The sequence below is a fragment of the Abramis brama genome (assembly GCF_963993115.1).
Source record: "Abramis brama genome assembly, chromosome: 5".
NCBI classification, from domain to species: domain Eukaryota; kingdom Metazoa; phylum Chordata; class Actinopteri; order Cypriniformes; family Leuciscidae; genus Abramis; species Abramis brama.
In genome coordinates, this window is record NC_139967.1 from 23,479,522 (window position 1) to 23,498,922 (window position 19,401).

At 36.0% G+C, this 19,401-nt stretch overlaps 2 protein-coding genes across 3 annotated transcripts; both read left to right on the plus strand.

Moving 5' to 3' along the window:
* Window positions 1–5,905: 5,905 nt before the first annotated feature.
* Window positions 5,906–10,992, plus strand: alkbh6 (alkB homolog 6). The gene is made up of 7 exons (XM_084114989.1): window positions 5,906–6,024; window positions 6,273–7,130; window positions 7,221–7,289; window positions 7,391–7,451; window positions 9,981–10,132; window positions 10,220–10,318; window positions 10,401–10,992. The coding sequence occupies exons 2-7, from the start codon at window positions 7,077–7,079 to the stop codon at window positions 10,668–10,670; spliced, it is 705 nt and encodes a 234-aa protein (XP_083971115.1). The 5' UTR covers window positions 5,906–6,024; window positions 6,273–7,076; the 3' UTR covers window positions 10,671–10,992.
* Window positions 10,993–11,040: 48 nt separating this feature from the next.
* On the plus strand, window positions 11,041–19,277 carry capns1a (calpain, small subunit 1 a). Of its 2 annotated transcripts, none has more exons than XM_084114990.1 (11): window positions 11,041–11,314; window positions 12,014–12,088; window positions 13,729–13,765; window positions 14,778–14,870; window positions 14,956–15,013; window positions 15,097–15,161; window positions 16,250–16,318; window positions 16,562–16,640; window positions 17,227–17,343; window positions 18,593–18,651; window positions 18,760–19,277. In XM_084114990.1, exons 2-11 carry the CDS (start codon window positions 12,042–12,044, stop codon window positions 18,784–18,786), a joined length of 651 nt encoding a protein of 216 aa, XP_083971116.1. In that variant the 5' UTR covers window positions 11,041–11,314; window positions 12,014–12,041; the 3' UTR covers window positions 18,787–19,277. The 2 variants fall into 2 exon arrangements, with proteins under 2 accessions (XP_083971116.1, XP_083971117.1); XM_084114991.1 differs by having other exon boundaries at window positions 11,243–11,314; window positions 12,018–12,088.
* Window positions 19,278–19,401: the final 124 nt, after the last annotated feature.

Here is a 19,401-nt window from a genome sequence, read left to right on the forward strand (position 1 = left end):
TGTGTGTGTGTGTGTGTGTGTGTGTGTGTGTGTGTGTGTGCATTCCACGGAGAAAGGAATACAGGTTTGGAATGACACAAGGGTGAATAAACGATGACAGAATTTACTTTTTTTCGGTGAACTATCCTTTTAATATTACTATGGTCACTAATTTAGTTAAAAAAGGAACAATTAATGGGTAAAAATAGCCACACCAAGTTGCAAATTCTGTCATCTAAATGTATAAAACTTACACACATTTCACACATAGTTTTCTCTCTGGAAAATAGGGTTATTTTATACTTGTTTTGAACAGACTTCTTAAAAAAAAAAATATAGCCTATATTAATTTATAATGCTTTTAGTTGTCTTTTAACAGTTGTCTTTTCTATAGGTTCTAACAAAGCAATTGTACCAATTGCACCTGGTTTGGAATTACTGAATTATGTTGTCCATTTAAATACATTTTTTAATTTTTAATTATATATATAATTTTATAGCAGTAATATTCATCTATGGAGTTGAGGATGATTGTATATTTAACCAATATATCGCACGCAAACACATAATTTATCCATTTAACCATCCAAATCTCACATAGCATACTGCATGCGCTGCAAAGCCAAAACCTACTGCTTTTAAAGCTCTCTCTTTCTCTCTCACTCACTCACACACACACACACACACACAGTTGTTTGTGGTGATGCTGTGTGGAAGCAGTGCAGTCCTGCAGTGCAGCAGTTTGACGGCATGGTTGAAGTGTCATTATGATGAATAGCAAGATCAGTGTGAATCATAACGCCTGCCTGTGACGCTGTTAGGTCGCTAAAAGCCAAAACGTGTGTGTGCTTGAGACTCATAAAGAATAAGAAATGCATGAACAACATTTATGTAATGAACTAACAAATCATAGCCCAGAAAACAACTGTATGGCTGTTAAAGACTGAGTTTAATAAATTTAGGCAATACGCAGTATCAGGAGGGACTATGTGAATGATGTAAGATTTATATAGGTACTGCTGAGCTGAAGTGGCTACCTGGTTGCCTTGGATACCTCTTACAGCCAAACCTCAAATGTCCTGTTTCCTGCTCTAACACTCCTCTTCAACACACACATATCTACTCAATGCCAAACTATTCCTAGATATTCTCTCTTGTTATTAGAAATTACACATTTCTAACACTAAATAGTAAATATGTAATAAGATATTGAAAATAAAAAAGAAGGTTTGTAAAGGGATTTTTTATTTTATACCTATATAATATGATAATAAAAGAAACCAGTTAAAAGTGTCCCTCAATTTCACTATTATTATTATTATTATTATTAATTACATTTTCTCGTCCATTTGAGCTTCACCAAATCTGTAATATAATAATGAAGAGATATCCGTGAGGTAAGAATTTAAGGTGATCACTTGTTCTCGACCGCCCCAGCAGTTGCCATGGCAGTGAGTCCGCTGTAAATTGCTGTGGATCCTTATACGTGGTATGTTTCCTTGATTATGCGCCTGTAAATAACGAATCAAAAGAATGTTTCCCAGAATGCCATTAATTCTAGACCTCAGTGGTTATAGATTGTAAAGTGGATTGCAGTGTGCCAGCCTGCTATATAAGCCTATGATGAACACACATCTCAGATACTGATTGTGTATATTCTGCAGTGTTGGGGAGGGAGGCTACATTATAGACTATCTTGCCAAACTTAGAATTTGTATTACGCTACAGTTCAGTCAAGCTACTGTTTTGCAAATACAGTTAGATACGCTACAAGCTACAAACAAAAAGTAGCTATAGCTGAATTTAAGATTACTTTATAAATATAACTGATATAGACCTAATTAATGGTGCAATAGGTGATTCTCTAGAAAAAATAATTGTTATGCTGGTTGAACGTCTCCTTGTATATCCTGATAGCAATCACTATGTTAATCGGTCTAAATGTATTTATCGTCTGTGGAAGGCATGGGACCATAAAATGTCCGTTCAATCATTGCATTCGGTCCGAAAGAAATGATACCATGTGTTCCCTGTCAATCAGCGTGTATTTGCTTACCACTGCACGGCCTGTTCACTCAGACATCATACGTCATCAGCACACTGTGCAGACAAAGCGAAGATGGCAGGCAATCAACGAAAACCTAAACCTTTCCATCTGAACCGACAACAAGTGGCAATTACCTACATTTCAGGTCAGACAGTAGTTCCATGTACCGCTGACGTTGCCCTATGCAGATAATTCAGTGAGATTCGAGTGTGTTGCTGCTATGTCCTGAAATTGCATATTAAATAAAGCTGAAATACAGTGCATTCTTCCCTTTATGTCAACAGGTCAACTTCTGAACTGGAGTCATTTCACAGTCACAAACTTATGTATGCAAGCAAGCGCTTTGCTTCTCCCTTCACTCTACTGTAAAGTTTTCTCACAGGTGAATGATACATGATGTAATCTGAATTGCTATGGATGTAATCCGTACGTTCTGGTCGTCTCGCTTCTGGTCTGTGTGCATTCATGTGTTTTGGAGGAGGCGTGGCTTTGGACGGCGATTTGCAGGGTATGCTTTCAATGCTAGCAGGCTAAAGTTAGCATTTTCCAGATCACCTACTGCACCTTTAATAATAATCTAATTTAAACAGTATCTATTCAATCAATTAATTAAGGGCAAGACTATCACACGTGCACTAAATAGCCTACAACAAAAACAGCCTAATTTACATAACTGAGGTGAAAACGGTAGCTACACAGGCTATTGACTCGGATTATTGAATGGCTTTTCATAGGATGCATAGGGCTTTTTCCAACGTGCGAGTGTGTGAATAATTCACTATCAGAATGTACAAACCAACATAGAATAAAGCTGCCCGTTTAGGATAAATCGATTCACTATAATAAACCTGATTTCCCAACAATATCTACGAGAAAGACGGTCGTTTAGGATGAACCAATCAACTGACTTTCTAGCGCTTCAAATAAGAAACAGAAAAGGACCGTCAAGGTGAGCGGATTTGACTCTACCCTGAGCTCAGACAAAGGCCTATTAAAACATGCCCAGAGAATGTGGCATGCCTTTAAATTGTAGACTAGACTACTTATGTTGGTGGCGCTAGTTTTAGTTACTCCCTAACACTGTATACGTTACAGTATTGCTAAAAACTAACCCTTTACACAGACTGTGATGACGCGTTTTAACAGTCACCAACATCGTAAATCCATCCAGTTTATATATATATATATTTTGTTGTATGTACATTTATAACACTATAATTTGCATTAAATTGCCTTTGCATCAAAATACAAGAAACTAACGCTGCTGGATGTTTCTAATACAGCAGCTGTGGAAGTGACAGTAAAATTGACATATTTCTCTCTTCTGACTGGCCTTATCAATCTTTCTCTATTTTTTCTTCTTTTTGAAAGTTGTGAAAACATTATTTTGGAGTTTTTCTTTTGTTATCTGAGCAAATGGGAACACGAAAAATATATTAAAGTAGTCTCTCTCTCATTCACCGCTTTAGAAATTTACCCAACTATGACGAAATGTGAAAAGGGTCCAATCAAAGAACTAGAAGACAAGCCTGCAACCTTTAGCCAAAAAAGTGTAACGGCTAATGCTAACACTGCGGCTGTGGTGGTATGCAGGAAAGGAGACCAGATGCCATTTTTTTAATGGATGTGAAAGGAGAAGAGGCTTCACTATGCTTTTGTGAGGAAATAGCTTATCATTTAATGAATCGATTGCCTGTCAACTAATCTTCAACATGTTTTACACTAAACAATACTTTTATTGGGACAGGTAGGACTCATTTACAGCATTACCATAGTACTTAATAGTAATATTGAGTGAAATTGCGCATTGTCTAAAGAAAGTAAAAATACTGATGGTTTCTTTCTTTTTCTTTACGGTTTTACCAGTTATGATAAGACTTGAATTGTAATGACTATTATAGCTGCATGTATGCTGCATTTTTAATAATAATTATCATTCCTAGTTAGGCTACTAACCAAATAAGCCTGGGTGTCATCTAGTGGGACATCACTGGACAACTAAAATTAATTTAGAGGCCCAGAGGTACTTACTCTGTGGGTCATAAAATCAATTGGTTTTTTTGTTGGTGTTTAGTAGAGGCACATTTCATTACAACAGACCCAAGGGCTCATTTTCTCTGCACAAGGCTCATGACAACTTATTAAATCCAATGTATGATGAAAATAAAAGATCATAGGGGGTTCTTTATCATGATGAAATTTAGTTAAGGATCCCAGTGTTTCCAGTCCTTCAGAACTTCAGGAATTTAGACTTCAGTCATTAATACTTTTGGATAGGCTACATTTGGTCTCACAGCAGCATGCATTTTGTGATAAGACATGCACTGTTAAGTCAATCTTTTTCTACATGCAGGAATGATGCAGACAAAATGAATGTAAAAGGTTGGTGGCCTAATGCCAAAGTGTGAGGGCTCAAACTCACATATGCCGATGTGTTATTTTACTATGTCTTGTACAATGACTTCATAGGTCCCACAGGAGACAAGTACATCTTTTCCCTGCACACAACCCCTCATTAAAAGCATGTCTTATTCACCCGATAAATCAGGCATCTGCTATCTGTGACAGAAAAGTGGCCTACTAGAGAGTGTAATGTTTCGCAGACATGAATTTTTAAACTTGTTGATATTTCAACACCTGTTGTATTGGAAGACAGTTAATTGGTTAGGTGTCAAATTGGTGATGTTTTTTTAAGAAGATGAATTTTTCTCATTCTGCATATCTGTGTTAAGAATTTTGTATTTAATTTTTTGTAAAGATGATTTTTGATTATGTTGATTCCACAACCATCTGTCAGTCTTTTTATGTCTCTCTTTATCAGTCTCTCTTGCAGCCTTTCCAAACGGCATAAATGATGCATTAAAAGTGTTGAACCCTCCAAAGCTCTCATGGGTAAAGCCTTTGAAGGTATATGGGATGATCACTTTTCCATGCATTCCACGTTTTATGCTTACACAGACACAAATACAGAGGGCCCAGAATATTGGCAGCATTGCAGATAAGACATGATTTTTGAAAGTACAAAACATTTACATTTTTTATTACACATCTCAGTCATTACTGAACATATCACATACTATTTTATATCAGTACTTCATTGGACACATTGGGATATCAAGCGTGTACGTTGTAGCAGCAACTCAGGAAAGCTCAGTGCAGCATTAGGGCTCTTTCACAGAACACATTTTTGCTTTGAAAAAAAAGTTGAAATGATTGTAACGCATTTTTAGAAAGTAAAACAATGATAAAGTAGCGCACTGGGATGGAGAAATGCGTTCTGTGTGACCGGAGTTATAAGTTTATAAGTTGTACCAGATTCAACTCATTTTTAAGTCAGTTGATTGTACTTAAAAAATACATTTTACAGCAACTTTGTTTTTACTGTGTACAGCATCTTCAAATCTCAAAGACATCATTATTAAATATTTGTGAATAATAAAATATTGTTTACACAACATCGATTATAGGCATCTAAAGCGCAGTGTATGATAACAGACACAATAATAATACACAATAATAATAGAAAATAAATTATTTGTAACATTAGTGCCATTAAGCAGTCCAGTTTCATCTGGAGAGCTCAGCTGTAAATGCAACTTATTTAAACAAATGTAATGCTCTGTCACCTTAATTGACATTCAAGGACATCAGAATTACATGAAGACACACCGTTATGGAAAAATGTGAGCGATACAATCGAGCCTTCCCCGTTTCAAATGGCAGAACAGTGTCTCGTCTGATCATAGGAGAAGGATATAATCTGTGAGATTACTGTGCTTTGCTGCTTTCTCCTATAGATGTGTCTGTTTTTCAAAGATAGTTGTATAGGGGAGGATCTCATCATTAAATCATGTTGTCAAGGCGACAACTTTGTGTGGAGCGTGGCTTTGAGGAGAGTGTGTCAGAAGAACACAGGCGTATTCCTGTCACGAATTCATCACTATTTCTGCGTAACCCTGGCAACCCAAACTCCCCAAAAACCGCAATACTACAACCAGGTAAATGCACGTTACAACACTCAATCATAATGGTTCATATATCAGAACAGTTGTGTACTGTTAGCATTTCTATAAATGCGCTCACTAAGGACTTGGGTTTTAAGACAAGAGGAGTACATGATGTTTATTATGCTTCAGATTTTTATGATGTGTTTCACAGTTGTTGGTCTCGCTCAGTTTATGCAGCACACACTGCAGTGGCCGGTTTCCCCATTTACATGCTGGTCTGTTCCTCTCTCTGCTTGCAGTGGTCAAGAGTGATGAAGGCTTATGCAGTCCGCGCTGTGCTCCTGGAGTTGATATTGTTAGCATTATCACACCTGATCAATAACTATTAATGAAGGAAACCATGGCTGATTCAAGATGTGGCTCTTGCTCTGCCGTTGCCATGGAAACCGGAGCTGCAGCGCTGCAGGCTCAAATTGGGAGTTGGGAGAAAAAGGAAAAAAGCGATAGAGAAGGAGGGGGGTATTTCAGCTGGAATGGGGGAGAAAGGTAGTCCCTATAGTTACAAACACAAATGCAAGTGTTTCATGATCCTTTTATCACTTTACTTACAAGCAAAACATCTCTGGCTATCTAATTTTATTAATGAATTTATTTGTTTTTGTAAATAAATATATATATGTATTGTCTTTAGTGTCATGGAGGCGTTCGGGTGCTTCTTTCACTAAAATATCATGGTCTTCTATTGAGAAGATTTATGCTTTATGCGTACATTCTTGGCGATTCATCTCAATGGTCACAGCGCCCTCCTCCTTTGAATGCGCAGTACCGCTCCGAACCTCCAGACGGCGACGGTGAAGTCACGTGTTTTAGTCACGACACTACGCGAGGAAACTTCATACCAAACACATCCTGCTCATTCAGCAACAGTTCAGTGATTTAAAACTTAGATGCCACTGTAAACATTAATGAAGGTTTTTTTATGTTTGTCATCTTATGTTTAGACGTAGTTGCTTTTGAAGAACGTTTGTTTAGATACCCGTGTAATGACAGTCATTTGCTTGCATTGCCAATAAATCTGCGATGGTTAAATATTCACAAGAACGATGGCAAATCCATGTAACATTGCTACTGACCTGGAAAAATTCATTGTGAAAGAGGTAAGCGTTGAAGTTTGTCATGAATGTAATGTTTGAATGAACGCATATTATTGTTTTTTACTTAATTTTTTACTCAATGTTAATACTTAGGCTCCTCCAACTATTTATTATATTCCAAATTTTATAACGGAGACTGAGGAGGAGTATCTGTTGCAGCAGGTAGGACTTTTAAATGGTTTGGACTGCCTGCAATCCTACTTTCTACACCTACATAACATGTCATCAGTAGTTTACACTCTGGCCTGTGTCTCTTTTGTAAGGTATACAGAGCTCCCAAGCCCAAGTGGACACAGTTGTCAGGGAGGAGGCTACAGAACTGGGGTCAGTACAGGCTGTTTGACACACTACATACGCACTTTTTAATGGAACAGTTTATTATTGAACCTGTAGATTAACTTGTTTTTTTAAGTGCTTATGTGTTTAAAGATTTGTATCATATTTGATACATCAGGTGTTTTTGACCCTTATATAGTACGATATAGAGATAATATGGAGTAAATTTTCTTCAGAGGCCCAAACTATTCAATTTGGCACAGATGTTATTTATATGTCCAAAAACTAAGATAAAATTCTGATCGATTGTGATGTAAATCAATGAGATTTTTACAGCAGAATAGCAGACTACTACATAAAATGCATATTCATATCAGTTGTCACTTACTATATATCTCCCAATAATATGTCTTAGTAAGATGATATTTAAATGCTTATTTTTATTATCAAAGCTCTGTAGTTAAAATTGTGGGGCACAAACCTATAAGGGAATACAATATGATGATGATTGAGATGTACAAACAAACATTCCTCAAAAACCTGTAGTATCATATCTGATATATTTTAACATTTTTCTAAAACATTATGTATGGATACTGAAGTAAACAAGTTGCTTCAGTCCAGTAAATTTTCACTTTGAAATATTACTAACAATGTAAAAGTTATTCTTAAGTTCACTCATCATTACAGATTTCACAGCAAAAAGACATGTATCATGACCAGAAGGTGGCCATTTTAAGAATTATACTAAAAGGCCTTCTACTTTATAAAAAAGTAGTATGACCTATCAATCAGAGGGCAAAAGACATGTAGTATATTATGCGCAACAGGATTTTCAGCAAAGCTTCAATCGCGTTAATAATTTAGAGACCTTAAAAATTTATGTATTAAAATATATGATACAATAGTAGAGGTATAAAGAGTAAATGATATACCATACTTGAGTAAATGTACAGATACCTTACAGAAAAAATGACAATACGACTTGAGTAAAGTCTTAGGCCTGGTTTCACAGACAGTAATTTACTTGTACTGAATGTAGGCTCAAAGATGCACTAGTCCTCAACAACTATGAGACATTGCATCCGCAGAGCCATTCGTATTGCGGATGACCCCTCTCACCCTTTCATGGATTGTTCACCGGATGTATAGCAGCATCCGTGCCACCACCAGCAGACTTCGGAACAGTTTTTTCCCTGAGACAGTCAGATTACTCAGACCACCCGGCTGCCTCCCAGTACTAGGGCTGCACAATATATTGAAATTATCGAAATATCGCAAATGTGTAAATTGTAATATGCATATTGCAATGGCTTACAATAACAGGGGTCATGAAGAAAAGACAAAGAGAAAATCACTCACTGCTCTTGGCTGAATAACTTTTGTAGCTTTAATAAGAATCAGTATATATTTAATTAATACAGTAAAAAAAACTAAGCAGTGTTTTATTTTATTTTTATTTGATTATTCAATTTCTGTTGTTAAATAACCCTAATGTAGGATAACCTGAAACCCTAAAGAAATAACACTTCTATGCTACAGTAAAACACTGCTGTTCACTTTCAGAAGCTGTAGGGATGTTTTCTTGTCACAAAAAGAATGTGAAACACGTATGTAGGTTATATAATTTTAAATATATTTTAAAGATAATTAAGTTTATTTTTACACACTTTAAGCATCATCGCATATCGAATATCGCATTATTTAATGAGTTATCGCATTTTTCTTCAATATCGTGCAGCCCTACCCAATACTCATCTGGGTTAGTTGAACACCTAACCCAATAAGACTCATAACACCATACCCAGTAAGGTTCATACCTGGGTTAGTCGAACACCTAATCCATTAAACATTCATATCATTGTACACACACTTACCCAGACTCAGGACTACTGCAAACTGCACTTGCATAAAGTAGCTGCATCAGTCACTTTACTAGTTTTGCTGCTATACTTGTGCTGCTATGCCATAAAATAATCTATAGTCATATTCAGTATTGCTATTTATTTATTTTATATGTGTATATATGTGTGTATGTATATATGTATATATTTATATTGTTGCGGGGAGGAGCAATAGACAGACACAGTGGGGAGTGATGTCAGGCCTTGGAGTGGCATTTATTAAAGTAAATAAACATAAAAATGTCCAAAAATGGGGGAAATAAAGTGTTAAAACAAAAGGGGATCTGGTGTCCTCGTCGTGTATATATACATACACTTATGTAGTCTTGTAAAATGTTCCGTGTTGCACCATGGTCCTAAAGAAATGCCATCTTGTTCCAATGTATACCTGTTATATAGCGGAATGACAATAAATATGCACTTGACTTGCCAGTGAAAAACAAGAAACTGATGATTTGTGAGTAGAGCAATCACGTTTATTTTCTAAAATCAAAATAAAACTGAACACCTCAATATTGCAATAAATCAAGGTCGACACAACTGCACAATAGATTTCATAGGGTTAATAGTCAGATATACTTTATCTTATTTCTGTTTGATGACATGAAAAATAAATATGGGATATATTTATAAAAAATTATGTACTTTCTTTCATCATTTTTTTCTTTTACAGGTGGATTGCCAAATCCCAAAGGAATGCTCACTGAAAAGCTCCCTGATTGGCTGCTAAAGTACACAGAGAAAATATCTGCTCTTGGAGCTTTTGCTGGAAAGGCAGCTAATCATGTGCTTGTAAATGAATACAAGCCTGAGGAGGGAATTATGGTAAGGAGAGTGAGTGGATTTCTTTTTAATTTCCTGTAGTTATCATTTTTAACCCACCCTTTTTCATTTCAACCTTCTCTCCCTCAGCCTCATGTGGATGGACCACTGTATCACCCCACAGTAACAACTATCAGTCTAGGTTCTCATACGGTTCTAGATTTCTACAAGCCTGTTTGTGAGACTCAGGTAGCAGCAGACAGACTCACACAAATAATCTCATCTAACTATCAAACAGCAGTCTCTTAATGGTATTCTCCTCTCCCCGCAGTCTGAAGTTCCTCAAACAGAAAAAAGCCGCTACATACTATCACTGTTGGTACAACGAAAAAGTCTGCTGATTCTCCAGGATGATATGTACAAGTATTACCTGCACGGTATTCAAGGAGTTTCTGAGGATATTTTGTCAGAGCATGTGGTAAATCTCTCATCAACGGGTGCTCACGTGGGCAACACCCTGCCCCGAAGCACCAGAGTCTCCCTTACCATCCGCCACGTTCCCAAAGTCGTCCGGGCCAATCTGTTGCTTGGCAAGAAGTGACACATAAGACTTGACTGAACTTTGAACTAGACAAACAGGTTATTCATGTTTACACCCTTAAAGCAAAGTGTGTAAATGCAATACACAAAAGTGGCTACAACTTACAATATATTATTGTCCATGCAAAGCATTAGTAGTCTCTTTAAGGATATCTTACTGTAGATGTAGATGCCATTTATGCAGCAGCCTTTGAAATATTTGTCCTCTGAAGCCTGAAAGGTCTACAGGGTTGTCTAATCTTGTACAAACACATCTACATTGACCATTTTCAGTGAAAAGATAAACAAATGATTATTTTACAACTAAATAAATGAAGTGTATTGCTGTATTTTCTGACTGTTGTAGTGTTTTAACTCTCTTTGTATAATCCTACCGGTCTGACCTGCAAACTAGAACTAGTCGCTCAAGTGTCGCGCCTTCCCCTCCTTAAATTCTTGGAAATATGGGATGGTCTTTCTCTACGATGTTTGCGTTTAGCTCTTTTGGAATGTGGGTTGTGTTTTCACCATAGACTTTTTTTTTTCTCACTCTGACATTTACGCTGTTTGCGTAACTTATTTTAGAATCCGCGTATCCTGTCAGATGCGAACTGTACTGCCGTGAGACAGGCGACAGTTTACATTTACCCCATTCTCTCTTTCTTGGTAAGTGTATTCTTTCTCCGCCCTTAACAGCTAATTAAAAATATTCGTACACGTTTACTAGCAAAAATGTTGCCCAGTAAATGTAAGTAATTTGCGGGTTTTACTTGATTAATGCGGATACATGCCAGGTAACGTTAGCTTGTTTAGCGTGCTAGCATGTTTTACTCGCTTCCAAATTTGGTTGAGCATCTAAAAACACACTCATGCTTGATTATTATTTTATTGCCAAGCCTTATTTTTTAAAGAGGACTAACAAATACTGTTACCAGGAGAAGTTTTTCTGCTGACGAAAAAAACACAGTCAGAAAACAAACCTATCGTCCGTATTTCATGCGATTTGCCAAGATGAAAACGCCCCTGGATTGCATCTAAACTCTATTTAAACATACTTCGCTTGGTACATGTGTGAGTTTTTTCCCCTCTTGCGGTTTAATTAGTGTGGGTGGTGTGGATGGATGGGGGACATACTTGTAGTAGGTGTGTCCGCAGTTGTTTTAACTGTGTGATTGACAGTCACAAACCCCCTGTGAGCTTATATTTCTGTGAAACCTTTCAACAAACGTGCTTTTTAATGTAATTTGTGTTGCTATGAATAATGTGTGTATACTAATGTATTTAAGTTTGGTGTGGTTCTGTTATTGACTCTAATGGATGTATAACAATATAGAGACGTTATTCTTGCTCTCTTCTTCCTCTCAGGAAGTGAGTGAACCATTTGTGCCACAAGATGTTCCTAGCCAAGAAATTCCTTGGAGGCATTATTGATGTGGTCAGGTGAGGCAATATTTCACTACAAACTTGCTCTCTTTCATCCGTATGCAAGCAAGCCTCTGAGGCTGGAATCTCACTTTATTATTATTATCCTTCAAACAACAAAGACAGGAAAAAATAAATCCTACAAATAAAAACACAACTATGGTATTGTACATGATCTTAAAAAGAGACCAAGCTAATATTTATAGCTTTCCTATTAGTGCTTTGAAACACATGTACCTGTAGAGAGAAAATTGGTATTTTGTTGGAAAGTTTACATTTATGCATGTAAAATTGAACTCATACAATTATAAAATTAAATACCCCTGATTTTTAACACTGTTATCATACTTTAACACAGTGTTTCTCAACTCCAGTCCTCGGGACCCACCTCCCAGAATGTTTTAGGGTGTTTTTTACACTAGCACTTAAGGTGCACACCAGAGTTCGGTTCCTATGAACTCCGGTACAGTTTGCTGCTGATATGAACACAGTCGCTTAGATGTCTTCCTGTTCAACACACTGAGAAGCTGATTTGCTGAATCAGGTGTTTAAATTAGTGAGTCACCTAAACATTCTGGTAGGTGGCTGAAGATGAGAAACACTGCTTTAAATAACCAAACGTTACATTTTCAAAAAACAAAAACAAAATCTGGAAAAGTTTGATCAACAATAAACATAGACACATTCCTCTACAGCCCTTTCACAAAGCTACGATGCCAGATAAGATGAGCCATAGATACCAATTGCAATGACAAGAGCAGCTCACATGCATCTGCATGAAAAATAAAAATAATTTTAAAAAGGAGCTGAAAATTCCTTTTGAGGGTGGATCGAAAAACTTGACAACTTGGGTGGTCGTACTTGGGTTTACAAGAACCAACTCAAATCGTGAACAGAGTTTTAAAAAAAAATCTTTCCACGTGAATTGTATAGGCCACATTCAGTTTTTGACCATTTCAATATGACCATAAAATAATAATTATGATTTTATTGTGATTATTAAATATATTAAACAAAATAATAACAAAAAACATGTAAAATAAAAAATTGAGAAATACATGATGTACCTCACTCTGAAAAGCACATATATTTATTTAGTTATTTATTTAATTGGTAGCCTGGGCAATTTGACAATCACGCTATACCATATCACAATATCAAATTAATTTCGATATATCGTGCAGCTCTGCTCTAAACCACACACGGGTTGATGATGTCACATCTACTGTTTTTTCATCCTCTTCTGTCTATAACACTTAAGAATGGACGAGAGGCTAAATTACTCTTTCTGTTTCACTTCTTAAAATATGTTATTGTTTAACTTTTATCTAATGACTATAAATCAAATGATTTAAATTGACTGCCATTTTAATTCATTTAAGTGCTTTGTGGGATTGTAGTTCATTCCTTTATAAACTATAATAAGGACAGTCTTGTAACTTTGCGATAATATATGTTCAATAAACAGACTGTTCTGCATCCACTATCTTATTTTTCTTTTTAGAATTTGGATCAGTAGTACTGCTGTCGTGGTAGTAATATTTGTTCATTAATAAGATGGAAATACTGTACCAAAGTGTACTTATACAACTGTGACTTCTTGTGAATGTGTAGTTGATTAGAAATCATAATTATGCCTTCTCATCCTGTTTCCACAGCAACATCGACCCCGGCCAGTTTGTGCCTTCTGATCCTGTGAGTAACAGGAGCTCTCAGTGTGAGAGTGTCTCTGATGGTTGTTGTCAGTCATCTCTGATCTGTTTCAAGAAAGAGCCAATAGAAAGAATCCTGCAGTGTTGTGTAGTGTAGTGCCCTTATTTTTGATGTGTACACTCAATAATAATAAAAATATCTGTATTATTTCTACAGAACTCTTTGAAAAGTGAATTATGAAAGGAAAGCAATAATATATTTGGGGCTCAATTGTGGCACTCAGTCATTTGGGTAATTAATAAATCAATTAGCTAAGTAATTGATGAATTATTTGAAAAAACAAATCGATAATTTTTTTTTCGGTTAATAGAAATGTAGATAAATCATTTAAAGTACATAAAAATACATATTATATTAATATTAGATATATTCAGTTTGGCAATTACGGACAATAATGATTAAAAAAAAAGTAATGTTTTGTCGAGGAAGAGATTATAGGGCAATAGACAAATTGAGGAAATCCATTTGTCAATCACTTTGTAATCACATATTAATAGCTATTGTTTGTTTGAATTATTTATTAGTAATAATATTTTAGTCAATTTATATAGTTATAACTATATTAGTAATTGCTACATTTATGTATTCATAATTTGATTTAATGGTGCTTAATTCTCTGTTGATCTTCTTAATTTATTCATTTATCAATTTCCCAAAAGATTATGGGGTCACCTATTTACGTTGCTTCCTGAAAAACTGGGCTAGAAAAACCTTTTAGACTTTTGAAGAGCTATATCCAATATGATTTATTCTTTGTCAAATGCTTTTTTATGTTTTAGTAAATAAATCCAACTGCTAAAAATTAATCAAAGTGTTACCTGTATCATAAAAGACACTGTACAGTGTGTATCTGGTAGCTTAGTGAAAACATGAATGATGGAGAGTTCTATATTAGGACCATTCTAGAGTAATATATTAGTCATTTTTAAATATTTTAGTAATTTTAAGGCATATTTGCATTGGAGATGCTGATAGTATTGAGATCCTTCCCCAGCCCCCGCCCCGCAGACCGCTGGCTTATGCTGAGGTCAACGAGTCAGAGGAAGAGAAGCAATTCCGTAAAGTGTTCCAGCAGCTCGCTGGCGATGTTAGTATTACACGAACAAATATTCATATATACACCGATACGTACAATAAACGCTGGCTGTTGTAAACATTTCCTTTTGTTTCAGGACATGGAAGTAAGCCCCAATGAACTGATGAACATCCTCAACAGAATCATCTCCAAACGTGAGTGGTATGTGGGGGTATGTGTGTGTCTGATGTTTGCTGCTATGTAATGCTGATTCCCTCTGCCCTGTATGTTATTGCAGATGGTGATCTGAAGACAGATGGCTTTACCATCGAGTCATGTAGAAGTATGGTGGCTGTCATGGATGTATCCTTCCTTGTTTGATCTGAACAATTGCTTTCATACAAAATCACTGATTTTAGCGGAAAATCTATTACAATAATTCTGGCCGATACTGACAGGACGATAATTATTTTATTGGAAATAGATATAAAATGGATATAAAATTTTGTCTTGACTAAAAATAAAACAAAATCAATTATTTTAAGAGAATTTAGGCATCACAACATTATAATGTACAGTGTGAAAGATAGATTGAATGGTTGTTAGATGATATCAAAGGTAATATAAATGTGAAGATCAGCAGTTAGCAAATATATATGTAATATCAACCAATACAGTACATTTTTTGCCTTTATTGCGATAGGGTAGTATACAGTAGACAGGAAGCAAAGTTAAAGGGAAGTACCTGCTTTTTGGCGTGTTCGCACCGCTGGAACTAGGAATGATTTTAGTTCTAGGAACTCCTTTTGGGGGAGCTAAATTAGCTCCTACTTTCAGAGTAGGGTCTAACCCAGCACAATAGGAATTACCAGTGACGTAAGCGTACGCTAATCGGCAATAACACACCAAACACAAGCACCCGCCATTTTTAAAGAAGTTGTGTACTCACACAGATTATAAACCTATATTTTTACCCCACAAACTAACTCTACAAACATGGAAAACAGTGATAAATGGACCTCTTAACCTTTACGCTAAGGAGAAAATCCAACGCAACTTTTGACCAAACAAAACAAGATTATGTACTTCTGCTCAGCTAGCGACACTGGACATCAACCACATGGCAAACACTAATACTTTTTCATATACTGTCTACTTTCTTTGTATAACAGTATCTAATAACGTATTAGACATGACTGATAAACAGATCATAAACTAATCTAGAATAGAAGCGCTGTGTGCTCAGGCTCTGGCGTTCTCAGCACTGTCAAAATAAAAGTCAGCTGCGCCGCCAAAAAAGTAGAACTCGGGTTACCTGAAGTACAATCACACTACATGCTTGTGTGCTGCCCACGAGACTTTCGGCTCCGACAACCAATACCATTATTTTTAAATCTTTGAGTCTGATGTTCAGATTTTTGATGGTGTTTCATCTTGACATTGTGCTCCAGAGTGACAGCACAGGTAAATTGGGCTTCCATGAGTTTAAACACCTCTGGAACAACATCAAGAAATGGCAGGTGAGTAGAGAATGTAACAACGGCAGCTTGAAGATTTGGCTTTGTGATTTTAAACTAGAGATTTGATTTAACTATGCTGTGTATTTGTATGTTGTTTGATCTATTCATATTGCTGATTGAATTTACATGTTTTCTTATGAATGTATAGGAAATGGAACTCTGCATTAAGAGTAAAACATTGAGACAGTTAACAAAAAACAAGAGAACGAAGTTAACATAACTAAGCTACTGTCTGTTTTATAGGCAGTTTATAAGGCTTATGACAGGGATTGCTCAGGAACTATTGGAGCAGATGAGCTTCCAGGTGCCTTCAAAGCTGCAGGTAAACACCCATTGTGGATTTACATCATCCTCACCTGTAATAATAACATTAACAAAACCCAATTAATGGATGTACGTTGTATTGATTAAAAGACTGATTGGAATAGGTTGGTGAAAAATTATCTTGGCCAGTATTAGTCCTGTGCTATTTTCAGTCCAGTGGGAACTGGTCCCTAAACAAGGCTGGCACAATAGCTCTGTTTTCAGTGATGTTAAAGGGGTAATTCACCACTGAAAAGATAGGTTTTTAATAAAAAACTTTGCTGTCTATGCAGTAGAAAAACTTCAACACCCACAATGCACTGGGTTCGATCTGACCATCCGTGAGCAGCAATACAAAATGTGGAAGTACAATCTGTAGTTTTAACAGTAGCCCTGGAGCTGTCAGAAGTCTGCTTTTTCTTTCAAATAAACCAGGAGATTAGGTTGCTAGTAACATGGAGGAGTACACATGTACTACCGGTCAGAAACAATACAAAGCTGGTTAAAAATTGGCAGACTTGTCCTTTAATATATATGCATTGTGCTGATCACATTTGAACTGTATGTTCACCCTCTGTATAATCTATCTCTTGTGCCTCCATCAGGTTTCCCATTGAATGAGCAACTCTTTCAGATGCTTATTCGCAGGTATAGCGATGAGAGTGGAAACATGGATTTTGACAATTACATCGGCTGCCTTGTGAGACTTGATGCCATGTGCCGTAAGTTGATAATGAAGGAAAAAATACTTTTTAAATAGTTTTAGCTGAGTGAAATGGTTTCTTTCTTAGTTTTTAATAGCTCTAGGTGTACACCGAGTAGAGTACAGGAAATGATGAGGAAACAAAGGAGTAACATGGTCTGGAAATGTAAACACTGACTTAATCTTATTTTCCCTATTTTGAAAGATGGCTTGTTTAGTAGTCGTTAAATAAAATGACAGCTACAAGGCAAGTTTATTGTTCACGCTTACTCTTATTTTGTGTCCTTTGGTCCATGTCTGCTTTGAAGCCATGTGCTAGTGTACTGCTTGAGTTGGATGATGACTCAGCTTGCACACACAGGCACTACAAATGTTTGTCCAATAAAATGCTTTCTATAATAAGAATTCCCCCTATCCCCAATACCACATGTCTCTGACTAGCAAAAGCAAATATCAAAACATGAGTGTGGTGTGTAACCTGAAGGCTACTGGAAAATATCAGCACAATAAAAGACATCCCACCTCTACACGAAGTTCCGGAAGTCTTCCAGCATTTTGATAGTGGCTCCCTGACGCCCGCAGATTATTCACAGTATCCCAGAGATCGAGCAAGCGCGAGAGAAGCCCTGTTTCAACCCAGTATTAAGATGCGTATTTTGGTAATCTGATCACAAGTGGTCAGCCAAGACGCATTATCGGTGACACCTGGTGTTTTGACCAGTGAAAATTTGATGCGTTTCAAATTTTGATTTCATCAAAATCTCTTATTAACCCGTAACACGTGGCTTATGTGAATATTATTTATTTGTACGCATTCATATGCACTACCTTCCGGAAATTTGTTTTTTGCAAGGTGGGATGTCTGCAATAAAGAAAGAAAACATTGTTAATCAGTCCGTTTCATGCAATCTATATGAGCAGCTGTTGAGGGAGTAAAGGGATTTTATCAAATTTACTCAGTTTGGTTACTTGTTGCTCCCCCTGTAGGCTATTGGAAAATTTCTTCCTTCAGTATATATATTAAGATCATCTATAATATATGATGTCTCAGAGCAAACAAGTTCCAAATAAGATTTTTTAGCTGACTTTAGTAAATAGTTTTTGACTCTGTATCTAAAAGTTACAGATAGTTACAGTGTTTGTGTATTTTTTTTAATTATACAACCCCTTTTAGCTATGTGTCAGTAATTTTATACAGAATAAATTAAATGATTCTTTATTTAATAAAGTGTTAAAGATACTTATCCGTGTTTTTTTGTCGACTTCAGGTGCCTTCAAGACTCTTGACAAAGACAATGATGGTACAATCAAGGTCAATATTCAGGAGGTAAGAAAATGTTGATATCTACAACTTAATGACACAAAATTACATTCTCTTAAAAATATTATCAAATTTACTGGGTATAAAAGGTTCTGAAATTCTGTCTGTTCACAGTGGCTGCAGCTGACAATGTACTCCTGAGTGATGTGAAGGTCTGCGATGACATCAAATCATTTATATGCAATAATGACTTTATGCTTTACACAGCTCCTTCTCTTGTTTTTCACACACTATAGCACTAATTCTATTGAAATGCCAGCATGGAGCTTTTCAACCTCTGGGGTTATGAGTGTCACTCAACTATGCCATTCTCTTTCTCTATACGTTTTTTTTTATTTTATTACTTTTACCATTTTTAGTCATTTAGTCCATTAATAGCATTGTTCAACAGAAAACTAACCAAAGAAAGAAAATTATAAGAAATGTGTCAAAATGAACAAATATGCCATTATGAAGGGTTTAGGTTCAGCCACAAATATGCAAAACTGTTTTACATATTGATGTTGTCAGTTGGAGCCAATTTTGCATGGAGCCAATGGGGGATGCAGGGGATAAAAATAGTGCCACGAATTTATCATGAAAATCTGTTGTCAAATACAATTTTATATTGAATAAAAAAATATAGTGATAAACTTTGTTTTCTTCATCAGTTTGTTTATTGATTAATTCCATCATCATTAATGTTTTGATGCAGTAATATTTTCCATGTTTCTATATATATTATATATCAATCTAGCATGTTAACTCCAATGACTA

What these genes read in the sequence shown, in the direction of transcription:
- alkbh6 (XM_084114989.1), top strand. Translation starts at nt 7,077, where the DNA reads ATGGCAAATCCATGTAACATTGCTACTGACCTGGAAAAATTCATTGTG. An exon ending in AAAAATTCATTGTGAAAGAG is followed by an intron (nt 7,131 to 7,220) that starts GTAAGCGTTGAA and finishes GTTAATACTTAG; the next exon opens with GCTCCTCCAACTATTTATTA. An exon ending in AGCCTGTTTGTGAGACTCAG is followed by an intron (nt 10,319 to 10,400) that starts GTAGCAGCAGAC and finishes CTCTCCCCGCAG; the next exon opens with TCTGAAGTTCCTCAAACAGA.
- capns1a (XM_084114990.1), top strand. Translation starts at nt 12,042, where the DNA reads ATGTTCCTAGCCAAGAAATTCCTTGGAGGCATTATTGATGTGGTCAG. An exon ending in AGTTTGTGCCTTCTGATCCT is followed by an intron (nt 13,766 to 14,777) that starts GTGAGTAACAGG and finishes ATCCTTCCCCAG; the next exon opens with CCCCCGCCCCGCAGACCGCT. An exon ending in GTATGGTGGCTGTCATGGAT is followed by an intron (nt 15,162 to 16,249) that starts GTATCCTTCCTT and finishes ATTGTGCTCCAG; the next exon opens with AGTGACAGCACAGGTAAATT.